This window comes from Brachycentrus maculatus, unplaced genomic scaffold (assembly GCF_059751285.1).
Source record: "Brachycentrus maculatus isolate JH-2025_06_01 unplaced genomic scaffold, ASM5975128v1 h1tg000272l, whole genome shotgun sequence".
NCBI lineage: Eukaryota > Metazoa > Arthropoda > Insecta > Trichoptera > Brachycentridae > Brachycentrus > Brachycentrus maculatus.
In genome coordinates, this window is record NW_028281023.1 from 430,555 (window position 1) to 457,168 (window position 26,614).

A 26,614-nucleotide genomic window follows, 5' to 3' on the forward strand; every position below is an offset into this window, starting at 1 on the left:
AAAAATACCTCCATAATTATATCCTTTAACGTCTTTAAAACCTAATTCCTGGTTTCCTCTTTTTGTTGGATTGAGAATTTTCATCATCGGTGCTGTATCTTAAATGTGATTGAATGCTCCCAAACCGCACCTAAAACCATGCGGATATTCAGTATTTGTTTTCCGATTAAATCGCTATTGGTTTCATCTCTACTATCGATATTAGGGTTCAATAAGGAATTAAATGAAAAAACGCAATTTAAAAAAGAATACCTTTCACTAAGTATTGATTAAATAAACAAAAAACGTATTCATATTATAAAAATGTAGGTACCTGTCCAATATCAAAAATATTATTTTATTACATTATTTAATTAAGAATTTTGTATAGCCGACAAAGTAAAAAAAATAAGAAAATAAAATGTTTCATAGATATAAACGAAGATATTTACGATCAGAGATATTTTAAATTTTATAAAATAAAACAAGTTTGTGTTAAACCACGTTTTTATTTGTACATTTTTTCTCCAACCAGTTTCGACAAGAACCTTATCATCATCAGGGTTAAATATGTACATGTTAAACCCTGATGATGACAAGGTTCTTGTCGAAACCGGTTGGAGAAAAATTGCAACAATAAAAAAGTGGTTAAAAACGAAGTTGTTTTATTACATGTGCCATCTTTAAAGAGCACAGCTGTGTTACTAATATTGTATAATGTATAAAAAAATAATTATGGTTTTTGTAATTTTCGCAATCATGCTTCATTGTTGATATTCCACAATTTCAGAACCATAGAACCCTAAATATGCCCCATGTAATGGTAGCCCAAACGTCAATATGAGGATGTATGTATATTTAATAGGATAATACGCGGTTTAGCCGAAATTTCAAATTTATACATATGGTATGTTTACTTTTATTTAAACTGATAAGGATAGTTGTATTATCCTTAAATTTAAAGAAGTAAAAAAAACACGTTGAATTAAAATGTTTAAACCGAAAGAAGTGGAAATTATGACATTCTAATTTTCGATATTTATCTAACCCAGGGAGTCAACACCTTAAAACTAGGTTACTTTCAAATTAAGGCTAATAATAAAACCGGGCCCCAAAGCTTCCCAAATACCTGATAAAATAAAATTCCCTAAATATATCGCTTACCTATCTCAGAAGATAATCAAACATGCCACAGTAAAGCGAATTTACGGACTTCTTCCCTTGATTTCCTGAAAGAAACTTGCCTTTCTGTATACGTAAATAGCCCCTCGGGCGCCCAGGAATACGATTGATGATATCGCACTAACGATTCGGCCGAATTAAATGCCCTTTTCTTTGTAGGAGAATTTAATGAAGAAATTATTCCAGTGTCACCAGCTCTGTTCTTAAAAATAGATAAAATATACGAGAAATCTATTTACCCTAATTTGCATCTTCTCCTAATTTCAGCGTGTAATAACTACAATTTGATACAAATCGAGAATACTTTCTTTATATTTTTCCGTGCGTATTGAGAAAATTCTCAAACGATCTGAGGACATCGCGTCCGAGGACTTAAGTCTGCTTGGAGATGTAATGCTTGGAGATATTTATACATCAGTATAACAGTAAACTAAAAAAGTCAGTCAATACAGTTAGAGACTGTGAGCACCAAAAATAGCGTCATTTGAGAATATTTAGAGAGTTACATTTGAGTAAAATACAATAAATAATTTAGCTAAATTAAGAATCTGACAAAGCAGATTAATAAAATCATAGAAACAATGATATTGATAAGGTTTTTTTCAACCTTAGGTATTTCACCTTATATCTTAGTGGAATACAATATTTTTTGTAATAAACTGCAAGTAATTGTATTCCATAAAAATAATGTAACATTAAGAATTTTATAATTTAAATCTTTTATTGAAACTGAATTGAAATGGTTAATGAATAAAGCAAAAACTAACAATAATAAAATAGCATTTTCCACTTTTATACAATAAAAATTGGGTTGTTGTTTTATTATTTTACAACTGCATTATTTAAATGGTACACATATGTACAATGATATTTTTCGATGTACAGGTACAATGATATTTTTCCATATTTTTCGAAAGGGACATTAATTGCTGAAAAAAATAATTTAATAACTCGTATGTTATTTTTAATGTACGAATTTCACTGTCAAGTGGGATGTCGCTGAAAAAACGTCGAAACGAATCATTTATTATTTTTACTACACATTAAAATGTGACTGAAAAATATGACTGGAAATCTTGTTATTCTAATATTCTTAAAAAACGTAGAACTTGTGCACTTTTTACCCTTAGTAATATATTTGAATAGATATTCATTAAAACTGCATAGATCAAATATGTTTAAACAAATATGTTTAGGTGCTGACCGCCTACTTCAGTATCAATAGAAAGTTGAATATGATTTATCCGTCGAAATATTTTATTTCATCGTAAAATGGAACTAACCCTTGTACAACTTGTTTGAAAGCTAAATGTTTGACGAGTGGTGGGTAGGTATATCCACCTGTATTCATAGATGTAAAAGTTTATACCGCGAAAATAATTTTCTGAAATTATATATTATTTGGATTGACGGGAAAACATATCGATGATCAATCTAATAATATTGTGTAAAAAACACATAAATACAATATTAGACATTTTGGAATTTTAATTCACGTAGTGCCATTTTTCTAAAATATTACCTAAAGACGTTTCACTGTGATATTACGTATATGATACAGTTTTTTAAAAATTATTTTTGAAGAAAATAATAATTTAAAAAGTCACAAGTTAACATTCCTCTGGGTAGAGCGTCAAAATGACTGGTCAAATTTGTCGCGTCCGACACATCTTCTAGCTCTAGTCCGTTAGGGTCGCATAGCCATTGAACGCACCTTTAACACGTTTAATAAACATGTTTTAATTTTTTTTATACAATGAATGGATTCGATAGTCACTTTGTGGTAATAATAACCACTTATTAAAATCTAAAGTGACACATGTTTCGATGTACGCCACATCATGTTGTGGTTTACGAGTAAAAACCTTCTCGTTGTTATTATTTTATAGTAACAAATAGTTATTTAAGTGATATTTCTTTTAATGTAAATGAAACTACAAACATCTAGTAACATTTATTTAATGAGCCTTTGAGTCGACTGTGGAAATAGAAGTTATGTAGCAGCGATGCATGTGACTATAGAGAAGCGTATCTGTTTGTGGTTGGAAATCTGCGCTAAATTAAATGCCACTCGTGAATGGAAAGTGGCCTAAGTTTAATCAAAGAGATCGGCTTTGCGAACGAGCTTGCCAACAAAACTAGATCGGGCTTACAAACAGTGCTGGCTTTGCAGAACAATATCGGGTTTACAAGTGCAAAAGGTACCTAATTACCTGTCCTGGAGCTCTGGCATTTGCGTTTCCTAATCAGGAGAGAGTATTCCGGGAAACCGACTAAGTAATTACATGCGACGGAACAAAAACATTCTAGGTAATCATAATAGAAATTAATTAACAAATGTAATTAGTATTTATTAATTAACAGAGCGGATTGCCTTTCAACTGGTATTGTAGAAATTATAGAATCCGTTTTTATAATTGCATTTTGTTAATCTTGTTTGTATCAGTATCAGTATTCATTTTCATTATGGTTTTAACTGTGTCTCTATGGAGATATTTTTCCGTGGATCTTTTCTTGGTATTGATTATATTTAAAATTTAACGTTTTAACTGTGTAGTGTTTATAACTTTAACTTTACTTCTGAACTTTAGTCTGTAACAGCTTTGCCTTTATCAGCCGGTTACAGATCGTATAATTATAAAGTTTAAGTAACCGTATATAAAACAAAATAAAATATTATAATAATTATTAAACAGAAGTAACGTTGAGATTATGTGCACTACGTAGTTAAAAATTAACCTCCGTATAAAATCAATGCCCTGATCCATTCAAACAATTTGATTTTCTTGTGTATCAATAAGTTGTTTTGGTTTTTCCATATACTATTTAGTTTAAAATATTATTTTTAATTAATGTTTTACTTAGTAAATACCACTATTTCTTAAAATCTACTGTGACACGTGTTTCGATGCATTCCGCATCATTTTCAAACACCGTATGTGAAGCTAATTCTAAACTTTAGAGTTGGGTCCTTGGGACGTTGAAGGTTGAAGAGGGGGTAGTAGCTGTTTCTTATTTTTATTTATTAATTAAATTTTTATTTTTATTTTTATTTCTTATCAGAGGGAACATAGACAAAAGGGGGGAGGCTTTAGTCATTGTCATATTGTTAATTATGGGTTTATTGTTATTTATATTCTTATGAATTTCTATTGTTTCAAAATGCTGCAGTTTATGGCTTTTCGTATTGATTATTTTTAGGATTTCTACGTTGTTGTGGTTAAATTTGTGATCATTATCTATTAAATGGTTAGCGAATTCCGAAAAATTATTATTTCTCAAACATAATTCATGTTCCCTGATTCTTGTTTTGAATTTTCGGGAAGTCATACCAATATACGAGCTTCCACAGTCGCAGTTTAATTTATATATGCCACTATTGTCCAATATATTTTCAGGATTATTTTGTGTTTTAAAGATTTTAGTTAAATTATTTTTTGTGTAAAATGCTGGTTTTATATTATTTGGGAATTTTTTGGTAATTTTATGTGATGTTTTATTTATGTAAATGATTCTTTTCCAGTTGGTTTTTACTTTTTCACTATACGTATCGGCTGAGTAGAGAAATGTTTTTTTTAAAATCTTTTTATTTTTACGCGCCAATATCGCGTCTATTATATTTGGGTTATAACCGTTATTGTAAGCAATTTGTTTAATTGTATTTATTCTTGCGGACATTTTCATAAATAACTTAGAGAATGAAATCTTTAAGTCTAAGCATCCCCTACTCAAATTTGTAAAAAACTGGTTCAGGTACGTTGACGATATATTGGTAATTTGGGAAGGAACAACAAGACAATTGGATTCCTTTCTAAATTTTATCAATATATTTAACGATAAAATACAATTTACATTAGAAAATAACGGAGGTAAACAAATCAATTTCTTAGACCTCAGTTTAGAAATTATAGATAAAAAAATTACTTTTGATGTATATCGTAAGCCCACACATACAGATACTGTAATTCCCTCTTGTTCAGCCCATCCACTTAATCATAAACTAGCTAGCTTTAACTCCATGATCCATAGAGCACTACAATTCCCATTAAATGACAATAAGTTCAAAAGAGAAATAAATACAATTAAACAAATTGCTTACAATAACGGTTATAACCCAAATATAATAGACGCGATATTGGCGCGTAAAAATAAAAAGATTTTAACAAAAACATTTCTCTACTCAGCCGATACGTATAGTGAAAAAGTAAAAACCAACTGGAAAAGAATCATTTACATAAATAAAACATCACATAAAATTACCAAAAAATTCCCAAATAATATAAAACCAGCATTTTACACAAAAAATAATTTAACTAAAATCTTTAAAACACAAAATAATCCTGAAAATATATTGGACAATAGTGGCATATATAAATTAAACTGCGACTGTGGAAGCTCGTATATTGGTATGACTTCCCGAAAATTCAAAACAAGAATCAGGGAACATGAATTATGTTTGAGAAATAATAATTTTTCGGAATTCGCTAACCATTTAATAGATAATGATCACAAATTTAACCACAACAACGTAGAAATCCTAAAAATAATCAATACGAAAAGCCATAAACTGCAGCATTTTGAAACAATAGAAATTCATAAGAATATAAATAACAATAAACCCATAATTAACAATATGACAATGACTAAAGCCTCCCCCCTTTTGTCTATGTTCCCTCTGATAAGAAATAAAAATAAAAATAAAAATTTAATTAATAAATAAAAATAAGAAACAGCTACTACCCCCTCTTCAACCTTCAACGTCCCAAGGACCCAACTCTAAAGTTTAGAATTAGCTTCACATACGGTGTTTGAAAATGATGCGGAATGCATCGAAACACGTGTCACAGTAGATTTTAAGAAATAGTGGTATTTACTAAGTAAAACATTAATTAAAAATGGATAGATTTTACCACAAAGTGACTGCCGAATCAATTAATAAAATATTATTAATTGAACGGTTAACATTACAATAAAAACAACAACAAAAACTTTGCAGAACTTTCGGGATGAAAAAATCAAGCCATTTAATAAAAATACTATTTGTCGTTTTTATTGTATCCATAGATAAAATGCAAATTTTGAGACTACTGTGACAAAAAAAAACATGAAACCTGACACAACCTAATGTACGAGTATATGTTTGGTTCACATGTTAACCTACAATTTACACTACAACTATCTACGGTTTTTATTACGAAGTGTCCACACCCTAGTAAAAGTATTGAATGAAAAAGTACTTTTTTCTTAATTTCAACATTTTTCCCAGTGACATCGATGACGTGCAGAGTGACAGTCTCCACTTGGATATCTGGGACCACGATGATGAGAGCTCCGTTCTGGATGCTGTCTCCAAGCTGAATGAGGTCCGAGGCGTCAGGGGTCTGGGAAGGTTCTTCAAGCAGGTCTGCCAGTCCGCGAGACAAGGGAGCCAAGATGACTTTCTTGGTAAGTATAAGTCAATTTTTACTTCTAGCACGTCATCAAGGACGCACGTTTGGCACGCGAGAAAGAGGCAAAGTTATATGACCGCTATGTGCTAAAAAAACACATATACGTATGCATTCTTCTCGACGTTTAAATATATCGCTCGTGCGATATAAGAAGATAGAACACAAAAGCTCAGGTGTATAGTATCTTATATCCCTACAGCTTTCAGCAGAGGAGGATTGCCAATATTTTAACTAGGGACTAGGTATAGGGGGGGTGTGTTTCTTGGCCATTTTCTCACTACCCAATACACACAAACTACAGTAGGTACCTTTAAGACAGTACTAATTTAAAGTAGTCGACAAACGAAATAAAACAAATATCAAATTAACTATTTCTCGAGGGTAGAAAAGTGATGATTTAATATTTACTTAGTTAGTATTAATATTTACACTTTTAATGAAAAAAAAATACAAATATTAAATATTAATTATTATATTAATATTAAATATTAACATCTCGTAGACGCAAAATAAAGTATTATTTTTAGCGAAAAAGGGGGTTTCCAAAGCACGCTTGATAATAAGCTGCCCCTGCTTTGCCCCCTCCCCCTCCTCTCCCCCTTTGTGCCATTTCTGGGTGGCATTACTAGAACAAGTCATTTATTTTAAGAAAAAAATTACTTGTTCTAGTGACACCGATGCGTCTGTGTTAATATTATATTCAAGTCAACTTTCGTAGCGTAAGAAATACCTATAGCAATCGCAAACGTTTATGTTTTATGCTATTTAAATACATATGCAAATGGTTTATGTTATTTTTGAGGGAGAAAAATCGGGCGAAGCCGGGTACTAAACCTCATTCTTCATTTTTCTTTATCTACACCCAACAGTGCATATAGAACCATATCAGCTGAAAACATATTTAAATAACATCTCTAAACATCATGAAACCATGACCAGACATTTGGCCGATCGACATTAAGCCGAATAGTCACTTGGCATAAAGATTTTTATTTATTTATTTCTAATACCAAAATTGTTGAAATTGGTAAAAAAAAATTGTTTCAATCGTTATTTATACAAATATGGTTACTTTTTTTCAAACTGTTTGTTTCGATATGTAAGGTTTCCCTTTTTACACATTATGTTAATATCTTTCAACAGATAATTTACAGATAATACATTAGAGGTTTTATTTTATAATTGAAAATAAATTTAAGCTTTTAAAGATCTCATTCTATCAAATGTCCGTATATGTTAAAAGATAGGCATAAAAGACAGCCTAGGGTGTCTTTTATGTCCATCTTTCAACATAATTGTCCACATCTCGATTCTATGCAGAATGATTAGAAACAGCAAATTTAACATAAAAACTAACTAACTAACTAATTCCAATGCCACTTACGCGCAGGGGTAAGCAGGGAGAATAGAACGCCACACCACTATGCCTTTGAAAACCTGACCGTTTTTAAGTATTTGACCTACTTGAATATGCCTAGTTTTCCCCGGTCTTCTCTGATCCTATTTCCGACTATATTCGCCTCACAAATGTGTATTACCGTTCTTTTATCACTCATTCATTCACATGTTCTAACCATCTCAACACACCTTTCTTAATATTATCGAAAATGTTTATCTCAGCTTTCCACTCTTTCCTTATTTCACCATTCGAAAATCTATCATACATCATTTTGCCTCTTCATATAAACATACTTATTATCGATATTATTTTTAGTTTATCAACGTAAGGTCGTGTTTGATGATTTTTTTTAACGATTAGTTTTGTATTAGAAAAAGAATCTATGTCAGGTTTGCACACCATAAGAACTAAAAATAGGCTATGTGGCACTCTGTGGAGGGATTTCAATACATCGTAAGATGTCCCAAGCGACCGTAAAGGTTGAGACCCAGAAAAAGGTTGAGAAGTCGGATACAACCGATAACTCACAATAATATCACAATAAAAACAATACGAAACAAACATTATCCCTCCAAGACTACAATATTTTATACAAAATGGCCATACCCAGAACCGATGAAAAGTCAATTTATATTCTGGACGTTTCTTAACAAAATATTGTATTGCATAATATCGTATTTCACGATATTTTTTTGCAAAAAAAAGCATTTTCAAAGCCTATGGCTGGTTATCCGCTGCCTACGTAACTTTCGTTAGAATTTGTATAAGTATATCTTCATTTCGAATGTAATTAATTTTTTAAATGTGCTTATTTTAATTTCGCGACAAATTGTGTCATTTTTCATATCGGAAAGCTCGTTCAGGGTCAGTTAGCAGGGTTTTATAATATTTTAATGGAATTTACATTTTTCTTTTGCGAGCAGTTATGAGGGTTATTTTAACCTTTTGCAGTTCAAGCGAATTTCAGAGGGAGAAAGACACTTTTAAAATTAGTTAAATGAAAACCAAAGGTACAAGCACTCATATGCTTGGAGTAATTAATCGTGAAACAAACATTATGTTATCTCACCACGATGCTTGAAGGGTGACTCATAGAGATGACTGACAAGTGGCGAGCACACATAACACTATACTGAAGAGAGTGTGCATGCCCATTCAGACAACAACCATATGTACTAACACAAACAAGAGATATGAGTAGTCTACTTGCAAACCACGTTATGGTAAAAAAATTACTTTTTTAGCCAATGGCGGCAGCCGGTAGTATATTTAATCTTCTACCGATTTGAGCTTTTTTGAGAGATTTTAGAAAGTGAACTGTGGATCGGCATAGCGAGTTTTGCAAGAGTATTGATTTTTCTATTCCATTTTATTTCTAACAACGATTGTTGGCAGATTATGTTAAACATTGACTTTTTTTTTATTTTGAACCGATTGAAGCCATTTTGTAAAAAACTGAATTTTTTAACATAACGTAGTTCGCAAGTGAACTACTCATGTTTATGCACTTAATATCATCAAAATGTACTAACACATTAATGCAGAGTACTAAATATTCAAAAGACTATACATAGATTGGGAAAAATGTAACTTTCACCATCTCCAATGAGTATTTACGTAGCTTTTTATTTTTATGGTTTAAACTTGTTTACTTGTTTTTCCCAGTAGATATTGTTACTCTTGCCTTAAATTCTGTTAAGCTTAAAGTTAATACTTTTCCCAGGTTGCGTGACCATCCCCCTGCATGAGATACCTTCTACCGGCATGGAAGGGTGGTTCAAGCTCGAGGCTCGCTCCCAGAGGTCCTCTGTTCAAGGCAGGATCTGGCTGCGCTTGTGGCTCAGCACGAGGGAGGATAGAGGCAATTCTGAAGAAGACAATTGGACCGAGGTAAATGCCACTTTAAAACGATATAAATTTAATTATGGTGAAAATAAAGATGAAATAAAACTTAACACTCATTTACGCCCATTAGTAAGGGAGCAAATACTCGTCCGTTCACAAGTCATCAATCGTTTGAATGTTGGCACACCATTTCAATAACGCTGCAGTCACGATCGAGTGGAGTCAGACAGAACTGCACGCAAAGTACAAAGCAAGAGGTGGTTCGTCCCAATACATCGGGTCGAATGGACACCCTTGTTTTAGGATAAAACCAACAATGTACCACCTTAGTAATGAGAAGATATATCAATAACAAAAAATCGTCATCCACAATATTTTGGGGGTGTCCAAATCCTTCTTCACAAATCTAGGTTTCTCAACTTATGTATTTTTAACTTGGGTATTTTCATATTTATTTCTTTCTCAGGATCTCTGCTTAATAAAAAGCTTACTAAAATCAACTATAGATACCACCGCGAACTCACACACGAAGTGACTTGATTATATAGATGAAGAAGAATATGGAAGTCGTGTTTTTAGGCGTTTGATGTAAAATAATCTAGTCATAATCTAGTAAAACCAACCATAGATGGCTCCCGCAAACTGGCAAACATGAGATTTATGATATATGTAAGAGTTCCAAAAATTAGACTAATGTGGTTGTCAATCATAGAAAGAATGGTAAATGTTCCAGCCTATGACAGGTCACAGTGTGAAACCGTGTGAATTTCAGACTTGCATATTCTTCTTCATCCGTATTGAGATATCGACATGTGAAATGGTTTATAGATCATTAATTGGATTTTTTAAAATCTTCAAACTGATTTTTTTTTAAATCTGTGTTGGGAACAGGAGGGATAATCTAGCCAATCAGAAACTTCTCATCATTTGCTCACTGCTGGGAGAATACTATATTGCACTCCTCAGGAGAAGCCGGACTGTTGACTGTCGTCAGCAAACTGTCGACTGGCATTGGTTCGGTTTACACGCTGTGGTTGGTTCGTGTGCAGGTCCGGCAGCAGGAGCAGCTGTTCGCGCTGTTCCTGGGGCACGAGAGTCGCGCCGGGGGCGCGGGCGGCGCGCCGAGCGGGCCCGCCGCCACCATCCTGCACCAGCACGCCGTGCAGGGCGACCTGTCGGCGCTGCAGGTGGCGCTGGCGCACTGGGCCGGCGCGGCCTGCCAGAACACGGACATCCCACTGGACCCCCGGTAGGGAAGCGATTCATCAATTTTTTGTTTTACTTTATTTTTTTATTTACTATCATCATATACAGAAATACAAATTACGGTAATGTGAAATCACTGTGATTTCCTGTTCCGAGGGTACATTTTACAACAAATATTTACGTACATATATACATATTTTATATATTTCCCATATTGAGTTGAGTTAAGTTGTTTACACTAAGGTAGTGGAAGATGATCATTAATAACTCGCTAATACTTTGGTTAATTTATTTATTTGGGAATAATACAGATTACATACTTTTAAAAATATATAAAAGTGTATGAAACAAAACAAGAATTTTGTTTTTAACCACTTTTTTGTTGGTGATTTTCTCCAACCGATGAATAAATAATTTAATATGAACTCTTCTTGAGGAAAAAGTTGTTTATTCTAAAACTGATCAAAATTATTTTTTAAAAAATCTTATAAAGTAATAATAAGATCTAATTATTGTTTTGTTGATTTCACTATGATCTACGATTTTTATTTCCGATGTGTTTATCTGTTATGTTTTGGTTCTAGATACATGCATAAGTTACTGTCGGAGCTGGAGAAAGTATGGTGTGCCAGAAGTATCTCGAAGGAGGAGGAACAGTGGCTGGCAGAATCCTTCACCATATTCCTGGAGAGGTCCTTACTCCAAATCAAGAAGCATCGCGAGCTCTTCCCGGCACTCCACCCTCCGTCACTAGTCAGGTAATGTTCATCGAAGAACTATCCCGCCCTTGAATGTATAGCCAGTTGCTATGTTACTTTTGGCTGGTTTTTGGTGACACTGGAATCAGATAATTACAAATACTTAACAATATATATATATATATATATATATATATATATATATATATATATATATATATATATAAATGTATATATATATATATATATATATATATATATATATATAAATGTATATATATATATATATATATATATATATATATATATATATATATATAAATGTATATATATATATATATATACATATATATATATATATATATATATATATAAATATATATATATATATATACAATATATATATATATATATATATATATATATATGTATATATATATATATATATATATATATATATATATATATATATATATATATATATATATATATATATATATATATATATATATATATTATATATTTAGTTAAAGAAGTGAAGTGAAAGTTGCAATAACAAGTCTGTTTGTTTCGACGATCCAAGTAGCTCTCGCCGTTTCTGAGTTCTCTCGCTTCGGCGCTGTGTCCACTCGGGAATCTTTGGTTTCGTTAATCTCGACAACGTCAGAGCTGCAACTCGACGTGTGTGGCTACATAGCCTACAAGTTCCTTAGCTTATTATGACCGTTAGATGGTGATTGCACTTTGAAGCATCCATCATCAGGGCTGAACCATCGACAGAAATATACGGATGAAAAAAATTATAAATAACATACAGAATACCTACATATACTTCTTATTCTTCAAATTTCATCTTCACCCGATGGTGGTGATAGTAAAAGGGCACTGCATAATATAAACGCAGTGTTTTCTTGATCGTTGATAAGTTGAGGAAATGTGATTAGCCTTCCGCTTCAGGCACCCATAAAGGATAATATTTATTTGACCCTCCCTCCTGGGAATTGAACCCGGGACCTCCAGTACGGTAGCCAAGCGTGGCGGACAAATATATACTAGACGTCCTTTTTTTACATTTTTTTTATTGATATCATGGTCACTTTTTACCAGAGAAAGACAACAACTGTGATGCGATATAATGACTTGACGTGAGAGATCGTAGCATCCATGAAGTTAGTGCAGGCACTAAAATTATGAATCAAAACAGGATTTGAAATGCCGAACTCTTTAGAAGTAAAAAGGAAATCAAAAATTTTGCTGAGAAATAAGTGATAGTTCATCTTGTCTTGATTAGTTATTAGATTATTTCATCACAAAGTCAGATGCGTCAACGTTCCTACGCATACGCCACAGCTAAGCATCCTGCCCATACTGAATGCAAAATGTAGATATTTGCTTCCTTTTATTAAATATTTGTACAATTTTTGTGTATCATAAGCTTGGTAATTAGAAAAGATAAGTTCAACATCCATAAATAAAAATAAAATACAGCAATATAATTTAATAACATCACACAAAGAAATGATCTCCAATTAAATGTTATTTTGAAATTGGAAAGAAAAATGTCTATCTCTGTATTTTTAGTTGGATTATAGGTGTCTCCACTAAGACGAAGTATTCGTTATTTTTATGCAAAGGCAGATGAAAGTATTTAATTACCGTAGATAACAAGAATAACTCCATGAAATTAAATAACGTAAATTTTTCAAATATCACATTTGTAGTTTGAGCCAGCCAATTAAATAAAAATAATATTTTACGCAAAACTATTTTCGGTAAAGGATTATTTGATAAGTATTTAAGATACCTACATTTATAATCCTCATCTAATAACACAAAATACTTGATAATGATTGAAGCCTAATGAAGGAAAATCCCGAATCGTTATTGATTTTCGGCGAGAAGTTCCTTCTCTTTCGCAAAACACCAATCCCCTTAGTAAACTCAATTATTATCATCGTTCGTCTGGAATACGCAATTATTATTGATTCGTGACAATTGTCTATTCATTAAATTCATAAAGCTCTGTACTGAATATGAACAAGTTTTTATTTTTTTTTAGTTATGGTTATGCCACCGTTCTAATTAGAGAAATGTTGTACAAGAAAGTACGTATAGGCATTAATAGACGAACAAATTAGTCGATCTGACGTTGTATGGCTTTATTAATTTAGATTTTGACTCCCATCCGCACACGGTGGAAATAAAACTGCGTCGGATCGATGTAGCGTTAATTTGATCGTAAATTATCTGATCAGTTCAGTGCTCAAAATTCATGAATCTAAGTGAATGATATATGGTGTATAATAAAACAACAAGTACATAGTTTTTTTTTTTAATTTTATTTAGTTTGACTAGTAACAGGGTTTCATAATTTTTCTGGAAAAGTAGATTTTCTCGGATAAATTATATAAATAATCATGGTTCTCAACTTGTTGTGTATATAACGAAGAATTATGTATAATCTCCCACCGGTCTGATTATGTCAGTAACGAGGAAACACGGTCACTAGTCTATATAATAAAAGTGGATGAAAACTTAACTGTTTATTTGGTAATATAAAATGCAGTTCTATTAAGAAATTTCATTATAAAACTTACAAAATACATATTTATAAAACACGATAAATGTCAATCTGAAGGACAAATGTTGCTAGCAAAGAAATGTTGGGTATTATTAATCAATAATTTTTAAAATTTACAAAAGCAACAATTGGCAGAACACTTAGAGTTGCAAAACTCATACTCGTAATTATCTTTATTTAAATATTTCTGTTTGTGTACTAGGTTGATAAATAGACAGTTTTTAATTAGAGCATCCAACCTGAAAAAAATAATGTTCGTGAAAATAATAATTTAATAGTGATTTTGTCTGAATTTAACGATAAGTTAACTTTATTTCGAAATCAATAGCTTCGAGCTGCTTTAGTTCGAAAATCTGCAGTTGTAATACAAAAATCTTAATCCGCCTATATGGACTAAGTTACGGTCAAAAGAGAAATGAGATTTTGTTTTAAAATTGTAGGTTTTTATTTTACAATTTAAGAGCTTTAATCTACATGTCTATTTTACATTTACTGTTGTATTATATTTTGGTCCTGCCATATTTTTAATAGTTTTTCCATGGCTGCTCTAATTATCACAAAACGACGCTTGATTTCATCTTCCTTTACTAAAATTTACAAAAATTGTACGTCGCTTTTAAAATGTTTTATTCTGTTTTATAATATGAGACAATTTGAAGTTTAGGCTCCAATCTAGTGGTGGTTTCATATTGCCATTCAAATCGAGGAAATAATAAGGAGAGTACCTACCAAATTTCAGGATATACTATTTCCTATAGTATTAAGCTGAAATGGGATTATCCTGAATAATGGCATCACGCTTTAAACCTTCAAATGAAAGGAAGAAGATTAACTTAGCTTAATCGGTGGATTTATTCTCAGACTCGATGTTATGCCGGAGTAAATCCGAAATTAGATATACTCGGTCCTATACAAGTCTTAGTACCTTTAGTAAAATAAATAAATAAAATCTTTACGAAAATGAAGAAGAATATGGAATTTATTGACTTGGCGTTTAATTTGTAGAACTCCATTTTAATTTATGTATTAATTTTAAATCAAACACAGATTTTTTGAGTCTAGTAAGTTGTATTTTATTAACAAAAAACACACAAAAAATTATATTGTGACAATTGTTTCGCCTTGTTAGGGCATTATCAAACGAATGACATTCGTTTGATAATGCCCTAACAAGGCGAAACAATTGTCACAATATATTTTTTTTGTGTTTTTTGTTAATAAAGTACAACTTAGTAGACTCAAAAAATCTGTGTTTGATTTAAAATTAATACATAAAAAAAAATAATAAATAAAAAAGAATATGGAAGTCTGGATATTTATAGGGCTATTGAACTATCATAGGCTGGTTGAGTAATCACTTTATGCACGCATAACATTCACCATTCATTTATGACTAACAACCACACTACTCACATTTTGAAGCTCATACGTACATCATATGACGTTCATGTTTGAGTTCATCTGTGGTTGGTTTGAGAAAGTTTTTTAGTAAGCAGAGATCCTTAATATGCGCAAGATCTAAACCTGATTATTTTACATATTGGAAGACGACTGAAAGATGTCTGACTTCCATATTCTTATTTATCTTGAGTTAAGATGTCAAAATGTAAAAATAACCCCTTAGTGGAGAATCCCAGATTTGTGAACAAGTATTTGAATACACAAAAAATGTTAAATAAATAGTCATTTAAAATCAATCGACTGTTATATTATAAAATTGAAAAGAAGATCCCAAAAATCATCTTCTTAATTTCATAATGTGAGATATTCAAATAAAAAAGACTAATAAATTTGTAAATTTATATGTAACTATCGTCATATTCTGGAATCACTTTGTCAATGTAGAATCATTTTGTATTTTTAATCATTGTTAACTTTGTGGTTTAGTAATATAACACTCTCCTTATCATTCATCGTTCAATTTGTGTAATACCACTTAAAAATACTAGATAAATAAATAAAACTTATAGACTATAGTTGACCTGATGATGGAATAATTTTTCCGAAACCCGTGTAGAGTTTCTAAGGAGTATTACATAAAGCGAAAGATGAATGATAAGAAAAATGTTAAAAACTTATGCGCTTACCAAAGTAAATAAATTTATAGGCAGATTTGTAACGAATTATTTTATTTTTCGTTTACAAGTTTGTAGGTACCGTGTACCTTATATTAACAACTTTATAATATACATAGGTACCATCATTAATACCTTGAGAATATACCCTTCAATGTCAACACGAATAAACCATTCCTGAAATCCGATCCGTAATAAATCATGAATTTCAAATATATTCATTACAAGTAATAATGATAATCCGCCAAGTCATATAAATAGAATAATATAAAATTAATTGCTTTTAATACGGATCAATTCTCAAAGCCTTCCGGTAATATCCAAAGTACTATAAAATTCATCTTTAAAAGCAATAACATGGATTACCTACCGCCTTCCATATACTCGTATTCCACAGTCACCTAGAAAAATATTTTAAAAAATTTAAGATTATATTTCAAATAATAAACGTATTTGCTTAAGGGTGAGTGATAAAATGTATACTTTTTTTATTTTATTTATTTTTTACTTAGTGATGATTACTAAGTTAAACTTTAATTAAAAATAAATAGATTATACCATAAAGTGACTGCAAAATCAATTAATGAGACTATTTATTTTACTTATACATTAATGTGAATAGATGTATCTGCTTTTCGCGAAATCTACAGATCTAAAGCAGCTTTAATAAATGCTATTTAAAAATACAACTCTTTTATCTGTCTTTACACTGGGGTATTAAAACCAGGACCAACCATCTTCTTAATAATGGCACTACGACAACTCAACCGTGCAAATAACTTTCTGTATTAATGCTGATCACACTATGGCATATCAAAAAAACTTTTTTCAGCATAAACCATTATGGATAACAACACAATAAAAAGTCAATAAATACATACAAATAATTGCTACCATCTAGGACATAAAGAATATACAGCGTCAAATAATAATCCACTAGTGAAATTAGTTTTGTTAGCCACCACCATTCATTGACGGCAGGGGAGGTTTATTTTGATTTGTTTTTGTAACAAATGGAAAACCGCAAATAGTCGCATCCTCTTGGTATATATACATTCCTCAACCTTCCTTATTCTTGAAATGTATCGTACATACACAGAAGGAATATTGTATTTATTAGCATATTAAAATTAGCTGTTACTAGAAAACATCGCAATTACGCTGAAAATACATTTACGGATACGTTTCTTAATAACCCCAAAAAATCTGACAAATACGTATTTTTACTTATGAAAGTCACGGTATTTTTAATAATAAAAATTATACCTTATTTAGAAAAAAAAAGCTTATCTCGAGAGCGCGCCTTCGAATTATTTTCGTAAACACACTTTTTTTGTGTCGGAAAATTTCCACGAAATAAGAAAACAAATTAAATTTCTTGTAGTTATTTATTTACATTCCTTTAATGTAGGATATAAAGTTATATATTATATTTCTGCATATTAAAATATCTTTTAACATTTCCCGCAATGCATTATTTTTTAATATCTATAAATAATAAATAACATGTGTAAACCTTTACGTTAAATAACACTTCAAAGGCATTTGGCACGGCATCTGCGACGTTCACATACACCAAAATAGAAATTTTATTTTCCTTTAAAAAAAAGGTTTTTTAAATCATACCTTGCAAATATTTATACCAGATTGATTCCTCCGTTTGAAAAGGTAGATTCCAATGTTTATTGATAGGTTGGTAAGTCGAGTAAGCTTGGGTAAATAAACTAAAAAAATAATTAATTTTAAGTCTGGTTCCTACTAAAGGATATTAAATTTACCGTCTTAATGATATTTATTTATCCAAAAGCTTTCGATTAATCGAAGATGAGAAAGTCGAATCTCTCAGTATTACAAAAATAATTCTTTATTCCCGGAAGTTTCATTAACGAATTTCAGAGATTTACTTTTTGTATTCCTATATTACATCCCAAAAATAATAGTTAATAAGGATTATCCAGAGCGTTTTCCTGAGCTCTGGTGTTTTTTTTCCATTAATAAAATATTTTTTAAAAAAAAGACAGATTCAGGAATATTTACAGTTGCATCTTAATATGATATACCATATGTACATATTTATAAATTCCAAAATTTGAGTAGTGTGGTTCGCAACCATATGTAGGATGTGTAGAATGTTACACATGGATAAAGTGATCACTTCAATCAGCCTCTGATAGGTCGTAAGACCGGTTAATATCCAGACTTCATATTTGTTGAGATGTCAAAATCCAATGTTTTCTTTTTAAATACGGTATCAATTCTTACATATCAGCGCCGAAAGCACGCTGCATCTTTAACACATGTGCCACATAACTAAGTATAACATAATATGTAACGATTTTACGCTAATAACTTAGACATACGTAGAATCGAATAAAAAGAACGGATAAAATAACGACTTCTTTAAAAGAAGTCGTAAATCATTCGGTATTTAGATTCGATCATTTAAATCTAATCGCGCCGATCAATATTCAAATTTGGTTGAGTTTTACGTATTTCTAGTTCTTCATATACAGAGTGGCAAAAAATTAATCACCTTATCGGAAGATTTTATAATTTTTGCAAATGGCGTCGTACATCAATCATATTTCAAATTTGTGAACTAATCAGCTGCAGGTTTATAAACAAATTTAAGGTGGCACAAAATAAATCATCTTATTTTGTTTTTGAATAATTTTTCACTAAAAAAAGATTTTGAGTGATGAAAATCTTTATTTGAACCTTACAAGTGGAAAAGATGATACCTGTCAAGTGGCTGCCGCCAGTGTTGATACACATTTGTGCCCATTTTATCAATTTGTTTAGAGGGTGATTTATTTTGCTACACCCTGTATTTAACAATTTGACAAAAAACAAGCTGGAAATAAATATAAGCCAAGAACATGTAACGAATGCCATCACAATCGAGTAACCGAAAAATTAAGGAAACATCCATCAGGCACAACTCTACAGTAACTTATTGAACTTTTTTTAGTTGAAACCTTATCATTCTAGATATTAGAACTTAGTCTAGTAATTTTTCATGCAATTTTCACGGAATAAATTATTTTCTTTCTTTTTTTAGGTTGGAAAGTCTACTGCGCTGTTTAAATTTCCTTTCACAGATGAAAGCCTTCTGGAAATGCTGTCCTTTCAATAAGGAGATACGGTATGTAAATTGCTTCATTTAAAAAAATATAAGACATATAATATTATATTCATAAAAATATTTAGTCTCGAATACATTTCGATGGAAAATTTATTCGTATAATCGTCACATATTTGCGATATAATAACATCATTTTCCATTGAAATATTATTTTTTAAGTAACCATTTATTTCTCGTATTTTATATATTCCCTTTGAATTCGCAATTTGCATGCCTTTTAAAAAGTATTACCTCTGATATAATATTATATGGAATTATGGATATTATATATCTAAATTATTCGCTTCACGTTATTTTATACGCACGACTGATTTTTTTTTTTTTTATAAGCATACATTGAAACCCACTTAATAAACAATTCATAGAGGAGTAAAAAAATAATGATTTCTAGATTTGTGTAATAGTTAGTAGTGATTTGTTTTTTTTTTTAATTAATAACTATCTCAAAAATAACACAAACATTGAGATACTTTGCAGTTTTTTTGATTCCCTATATTTTTATGTTAAGCCTTATCTTGAATATGTTTGTACTTGAAATATCTTTTTGACCATAATTCTCCTTCAGTCCATTTTACTTATACCTTTTTTAAAATACAATATATAATCATGAAAACTTGGCATGATCGAGTATTTTAAATACTTGAAAGTGGTCAGGTCAAAAATAGGAATAATCGGCGGGTATGTATGAGATGCATGATTGTTGAAGAGGAGAATATTGTTTGCAAAGACAGATTGGTGTGGCTTTCCATTCTCTCTGTCTACCCCTGTAGGTAGCGACATGATAATTAGTTAGTTTGTTAAATAATAATTATAAATCATAATATATTAAAATGATCTTTTATACGTTAACCATAAATATGAAGGAAATGAAATAACAGTACGTGTTTTGGGTTGTTTTCTAGAGGTGAGATTGTCGGCTCTCTTCGCAAGGGCACGGCCGAGTGGTATGCGCGCCTGGCACGGGACGGTGCTAGGGGTTCGACTACCCACTTGCTAGACCTCAGCACGGCTCTATTGGTTGACCTTCAGCAGGGATTATCCTACTATCACCCATTGTTTGAAACGTAAGTTAAATATTATTATTTTTCATTTATTCTTTTATTTAATCTCTCGTATAAAGTTTAAACTGTGTTAGTTAAATAATGTAAAAGTATAATAAATATGTATAGATACCATTTAAAACGTTCAAAGATATTCTCACTCAAAGACAAAGCTACTGCGGCGCAGTTAGATACACTCGACTGTGTAATTTAAAATTCCCCAATTGCAAAATGAATTTGTGTGAATTTTCTTCGTCCTCTTATGCTCTAAGCATCTAATAATGTATTTTTTTAAAGTCAATTTTAATGAACATAATTTTAGTGAATAAAATAATTTATTTAAAATAACCGAAATCTTCATTGTCACATCTTACAAAATTTAGTCCAATTCACGAATGACTAATTTAATATTTAAACAACTCTCTAAAAACCGTAATCCAGAACATATGTACATAATAATTATTTATGTCATGAAAAAAATAAATGCACTTGCTCGAATATATGTTTATTTCAGAACAAACAGCATCCCTTACTTCAGTGTGGTGTACAAACAAATTGATAAAATGGTAAGTAGGAACTTTTATTTATTATGAAAATAGTTTTCAAGTAATTATTAGAATTGAATTATTATTGAATGTATAAAATAATTATAAACCCGACATATCCATTACGAGACAAACGTAAGCTTCAAATTTGTTGTTTATATTCTTAAAACTTTAAAATGGTTTTTTAATGTGTAATAATTCAAAATAAAATAGAAAAGACACATATGATGGGTGGGTCTCCGCAAAAATATTAATAATGTATGTAAATTTATAAATGTATGTGTAATATGTATGTACAGCAAGACCTCTATAATCCGAACGCCGAAAATTTACCCTTTGTTCGGACTAGTGGAGCGTTCGGATTACAGTACAGAGAGTCTGAAGGGTATTTTTATGAAATAAAACAAACATGTCACTCACTCCTTTCAAGAACGTCATAAATCAAAAAACTTGATTTTTCAGGAGAACGTTTTTTAAAGTTAAAAAATATAATACAATGTATTAAAAAAATATATCAAGCCACTTATTAAACTTTTTAGGTAAAACCTGAAGGTTTTTTTCTCCATTTGAAAAATATTTAGTATATTTAAAAAAAATAATTAAACAATACCTTTCATGCAAAAACAACACTTTTTGCCCTGTAGCGGGTAAATATTAAGTCAAAAATATGCCTCTTTTGCTGGGATATAGTACATTTTCTGGGCATTCTGAAAACATGCATAACAGAAAATTGACGACTTCTGATTTATGACGTTCTTAAAAGAAGTGAGCGATGTATCGTGAAATTTTAAATGTATTAATTTAACTTTTTTTAAAAAATCAAATATTTTAGTTGGTCGATATTTAATTAATATTAAGTAAAAAGATTTCTTTCGCAATTTACGTAAAAGCATCTTACAACATTTTGAGCGTGTCCAAATACTTGTTCACAAATCTGGACTCCCTCCAATTATAGGAGTTATTTTTCATATTATTTTTTGAAATCCAAACATAGATGAAGAAGAATATGGAAGTCTGAGCATTTACGGGGCTTTCGGCCGTCATAGGCACAGCCTATCAACGATTAAGTTTTAACACACGTGTAACATTTACCAATTTTACCCATGATTGACAACCAGACTACTCCAATTCTTGGAAGTTCTATATATGTATATATGATCCAATTTCGAAACATTGTACTAGAGTCACCAGAATTTCAGCAGAGACATCTATTGGTGAGATGAAATAAACTTTTTATTGAAAAAAAAGCATCTTTTCTGGGCCAGGAATATCCACTTGGTCTGCCCATTCTAGGCATGTACATGAACACCTCTGTAGTCCACGCTCATGTCACGCTAATGCGTGTGTTAGTATTATAAAAGTCTTGATGTATATGTACCTAGATGTTTGTAGTACCTACGTAGATAGAATGTATAATACATATAATTGCATGTGCAGCTGGCGGACGACGTGTGCCGCTGCCTGAACGGGTGCTCGCCGCCGCCGCCGCCCGCGTGGAGCGCGGCGGAGGGCGCGCGCGAGCCGGCGCACACGCTGCCCTTCGAGCTGTACCTGGCCGTGCAGGAGGTGCGCGCGCTGGCCGCGCACGTGGCGGGCGCCGGCGCGCTCGCGCTCGCGCACTGCCACGCCTGGTTCGCGCCCGCCGTGGAGCGCTGGCTGGCCGTCACCAGGGCCAAGGCGCTGCACCGCGTCAGGGCGGCCATGGCCCTAGGTGAGATCTCCTTGTACAATCATTGTACGCACTGGCGCCGTAGTGGTTCGCTTCACAAGCTTTTCATTTTCTCTATCATTTTCATTTTTTTATATTGTTTCACATTTTCAATAAATTTTGCAACTTAGTTAAAAAAAATTGCTTTGCTAGAGCAGATCTGCCAGGAGGCCTAGATGCTTCTGTATCAGATCTGGGCATGCGGTGGGACAGCATTCAATATAATTTTCAAACTTATATTAACTTTGTATTTAAAGATTTTTCTTCTCCGTTATGACCTTTGTGGAAGCAATGACTCTTCTCCGGTTATCCCTTAACTGCGCTGCAAGTAGCAATCCAACCACCGAGATGCCTGTTGCTGCCTTAACTGATCAGTCCATCGTGCGGGATCTTCTTCTCCCTCTCTTCCCCTCCAGGCTACCGATCACAACCAGTCGTTCGAGGCTATCCTCATTGCCACCGCAACGTGTCCAAAGAACTGAAGAATCCGTCGTATACAGACATTGGCCAGAGTCAAGCCATCCAAGTGATTTTTAAGTATTATTTTAAAGATTTACAGATACTTCACCATGAAAATACAGTACATGTCGTCTTATCCAGTAGCCATGTTTATTCATCAAACATTTTAACTATACTTTTAATTTTCGGGTGGCTCCGGTATCTTCTTCACCCATGTGTGTTGCGTCTTATGGAATTAAAGTCTTGGTTCCGATCTCGTCAGCCAGTCCACCGCCTCCGGGGTCGCCTCATGGATATCTCGAAGATCACCACCAAAACCTTTGAGTCAGCAGTCTTATGGTCTGCTCAGCTCCACACTCATAATCAGTGTTGTTCCTCCCCCCCCCCTCCCTCTAAAGTGAGAAGTTCCAGCAACCCTACTCGGTTGTTACTCAGTTCTGCTGTGCCAGTGTCCTTCGAGGAAGATCAAAATCCGGTATTCGAACTGTTGGGTCCACGATTAAATTTTTTTCCACATTTCCTCTATGTTGATTTCGTCTGCCTCATTTTCAGACATCAATTTTCTTGGATTCAAGTTGTGATAGCTTTAATAGAAATTAACCCTTTTAATGTTAATTATGTACATGACGCTACCTTTAATGTGTATTCGAGAATATTAAAAATATTATACCAATATATACGTGACATCAAAAGAAATTTGTTTAATAAATGCAAATATCAAAGAAATATTTACAGCATTAGTGAAATATTTTCGATAGAAATGTTTCGCAAGCGATCCATTAATTCAATATTTATGCTCGTCATTATACCGGTGCATATTTAGGGCGAATTAACGCAAATACTTAAATTATCATTTAACAATTGGAATTCTCCTGTTAAGAAATGCCTGGGATATTTCAATTAGTAAAAACACAAAAAACTTATACCTGCAAGTCATATTCAAATCGTGCTGAATTAAAAAAATTCTAACTTGCCTTTGTCAGCAAGTAGGTACTGAACATCAATTTGTGTTTTTATTTAAATAAAAAAATATGTCGAAACGACAATAGTTTTGTCTCTTGCTGTATTTTTTTCCTATACCGACTTCCTAGAAGAATAGTATAACTAACTTTAACACTTGCCAATGTAACGTTCTTTCATCATTAGAGAATCGATGAAAAAACACTTTGTTTAAAAAATATTATACTATTTGATTTGCGTATTTGACTCCAATTTTTACGGGTGGACCCGGACTGTACCCGGACTCCATGGAGCATTTTGAGAATATGTACCTCTTCCATTTTAAAATTAGACAAATTTCTACTAGTGAATTTGATGAGACGTCATCGCAAGATATCTCTCATTTAGTTTGGGTATGTTCAATCATTGAAAATGTATAAAAGTAATTGTAAATATTTATTACAGATATCATTGAGTGATGTTATAAAAATGAATTTTATATAATATTAAAACACTAAACATAAAAAATGTAATCTCTCATTACACTCTTAAATTTAATAACCCTTAAAAAGAGCTTTGATTTTGTAATTTAGATATATATAAGTTGTAAAATTATATTCAGCATAAAATAAACAGTTTCATACTTATTAATTCAACTGTATAATTATTAAGTAAGCCTTATTATTTTTAGATCGTGTCTGCGAGGGAGAGTTTATTGTGAAGCACAGCACCTCATCGGTGGACACGGCGGCCTGGTGAGTTATCTTACAATTTTCCAGTTTGTATATTGTTTCAAACACTTTCATCTTTCTACCTACAAACATAATTTCCATATTAAGCACCTATGCTAAATTCTCCCCTTTGTCGACACGCTGCTCATACTTATTTCGTTGTTGGAAATATAACACAACACTTTCGAATGTTTTCTCCGAGCCCCTTAGAAAAATAATCCCCGCTTAGAAATGGTAGCGTGGGTTTTTCCTCCGCGCTAAGTGTTTGATGTTCCTCGCGGATGAATTCTTTCGTGTCATGTATAATAATATTATATTCTAAAGAGTCGTGTACCAAAGGTAAAGTCTTATTTGATGTGGTAATAACATAATATCATTATGTCTGATATTGCTACAACTTTTTTTGAAAGTCGTATAATAATTGCAAAATTATTTTGAAGTGGATTTTATCAACCTTGACGTGTCTCGAAATAAAAGATAAAATATAAAAAATGTACCTTTTTTACGAGTATTTATATAGTTCTTGAAAGCTCGAATATGCCAAATAATATGTAATTTAAATTACTTTGTAATAAAGCCAAAAACATGTTACTTTCAAATCTCATTAATCACATCCATCATCCCAGCCAAGACATTCATAGATCATTCAAAGGACTACGAAGATCAAAGTCGCAGAAACACCTCAAATAAAATCAAAACTTTTAATCGAAACAACTGAGTATTTCGTAATAAAGTTCCATAATTATCCACTCTTTATAATTATCTCCTAATATCCATAAAATTGTTAGGTAAGTATTTTTAAAACACCTTATTAATATTTGAATAATGATTGTGGGTCGGTACAAAGTATATTGTAGCATCCTGTCATCCATGATCGCATGACACATGATAGATAAACACACGTATTGTAAAATGTTTTGTATTGTAAAATTTTTGTCCGCCTCCGTAGTGTAATGGTCAGCACGCTCGGCTACCGTTCTGGAGGTCCCGGGTTCGATTCCCGGGGGGGTCAAATAAATATAAGTGATTTTTTCACTCTAATATTTATTCAATATTACCCTGGACCGGTACCTGCAGCGGAAGGCTGATCACCTTTCTTTCGTGTGTTAACGATCAAGATAATACTGTGTTTATAATTCAGTGCCCTATGTACCATTGGGGTGCGGAAAAGGGTTTGAATGAATTGTAAAATGTTCCCTAGATACGGGAAAACTCATTGAGGAGACATGTTGTAAATTTAATATTTTTGATGTTTATGATTGAATAAATATCGATATTCGTGAGTTTTGACATATTTTGGTGTCGCACTTTGTCCAGTTTCTACCAGGCCCGAGAGTTCTGGAGGTTGCTATTGTGGCCCAACCCAGGTCACGCGTTGCAACTGCTGGACGCCCTCTGTGCAGCTGCCATGCACTATGCCGATCTGGCGCACCAGCGACTCGCCGATAGTGGATATTACGATTTTGTTGGTAAGTTACTACTTAAATTTTATCCCACTATCAAATCTTGATGAACAGAAAATAATCTGTTGCCTAAATTCAACCCCTATTGAGAACCGTTTGCTGAAAATTCGATATTCGTTTTCCGAGATTAAACTTAAGAGTTTTTAGGAACACCCTACCGAAAATACTT

At 32.1% G+C, this 26,614-nt stretch overlaps 1 protein-coding gene across 1 annotated transcript in view; it reads left to right on the forward strand.

The window, feature by feature from the left end:
• Window positions 1–26,614, forward strand: part of unc-13-4A (BAI1 associated protein 3) — a 110,005-nt gene that overhangs the window by 76,107 nt on the left and 7,284 nt on the right. Inside the window, exons 6-15 of the mRNA XM_088266626.1 lie at window positions 6,428–6,606; window positions 9,734–9,900; window positions 10,905–11,104; window positions 11,646–11,819; window positions 19,477–19,560; window positions 20,463–20,624; window positions 21,115–21,166; window positions 22,583–22,856; window positions 24,943–25,006; window positions 26,300–26,451. Coding sequence (XP_088122752.1) covers window positions 6,428–6,606; window positions 9,734–9,900; window positions 10,905–11,104; window positions 11,646–11,819; window positions 19,477–19,560; window positions 20,463–20,624; window positions 21,115–21,166; window positions 22,583–22,856; window positions 24,943–25,006; window positions 26,300–26,451 — 1,508 coding nt within the window. The remainder of the gene's footprint in view (window positions 1–6,427; window positions 6,607–9,733; window positions 9,901–10,904; window positions 11,105–11,645; window positions 11,820–19,476; window positions 19,561–20,462; window positions 20,625–21,114; window positions 21,167–22,582; window positions 22,857–24,942; window positions 25,007–26,299; window positions 26,452–26,614) is intronic.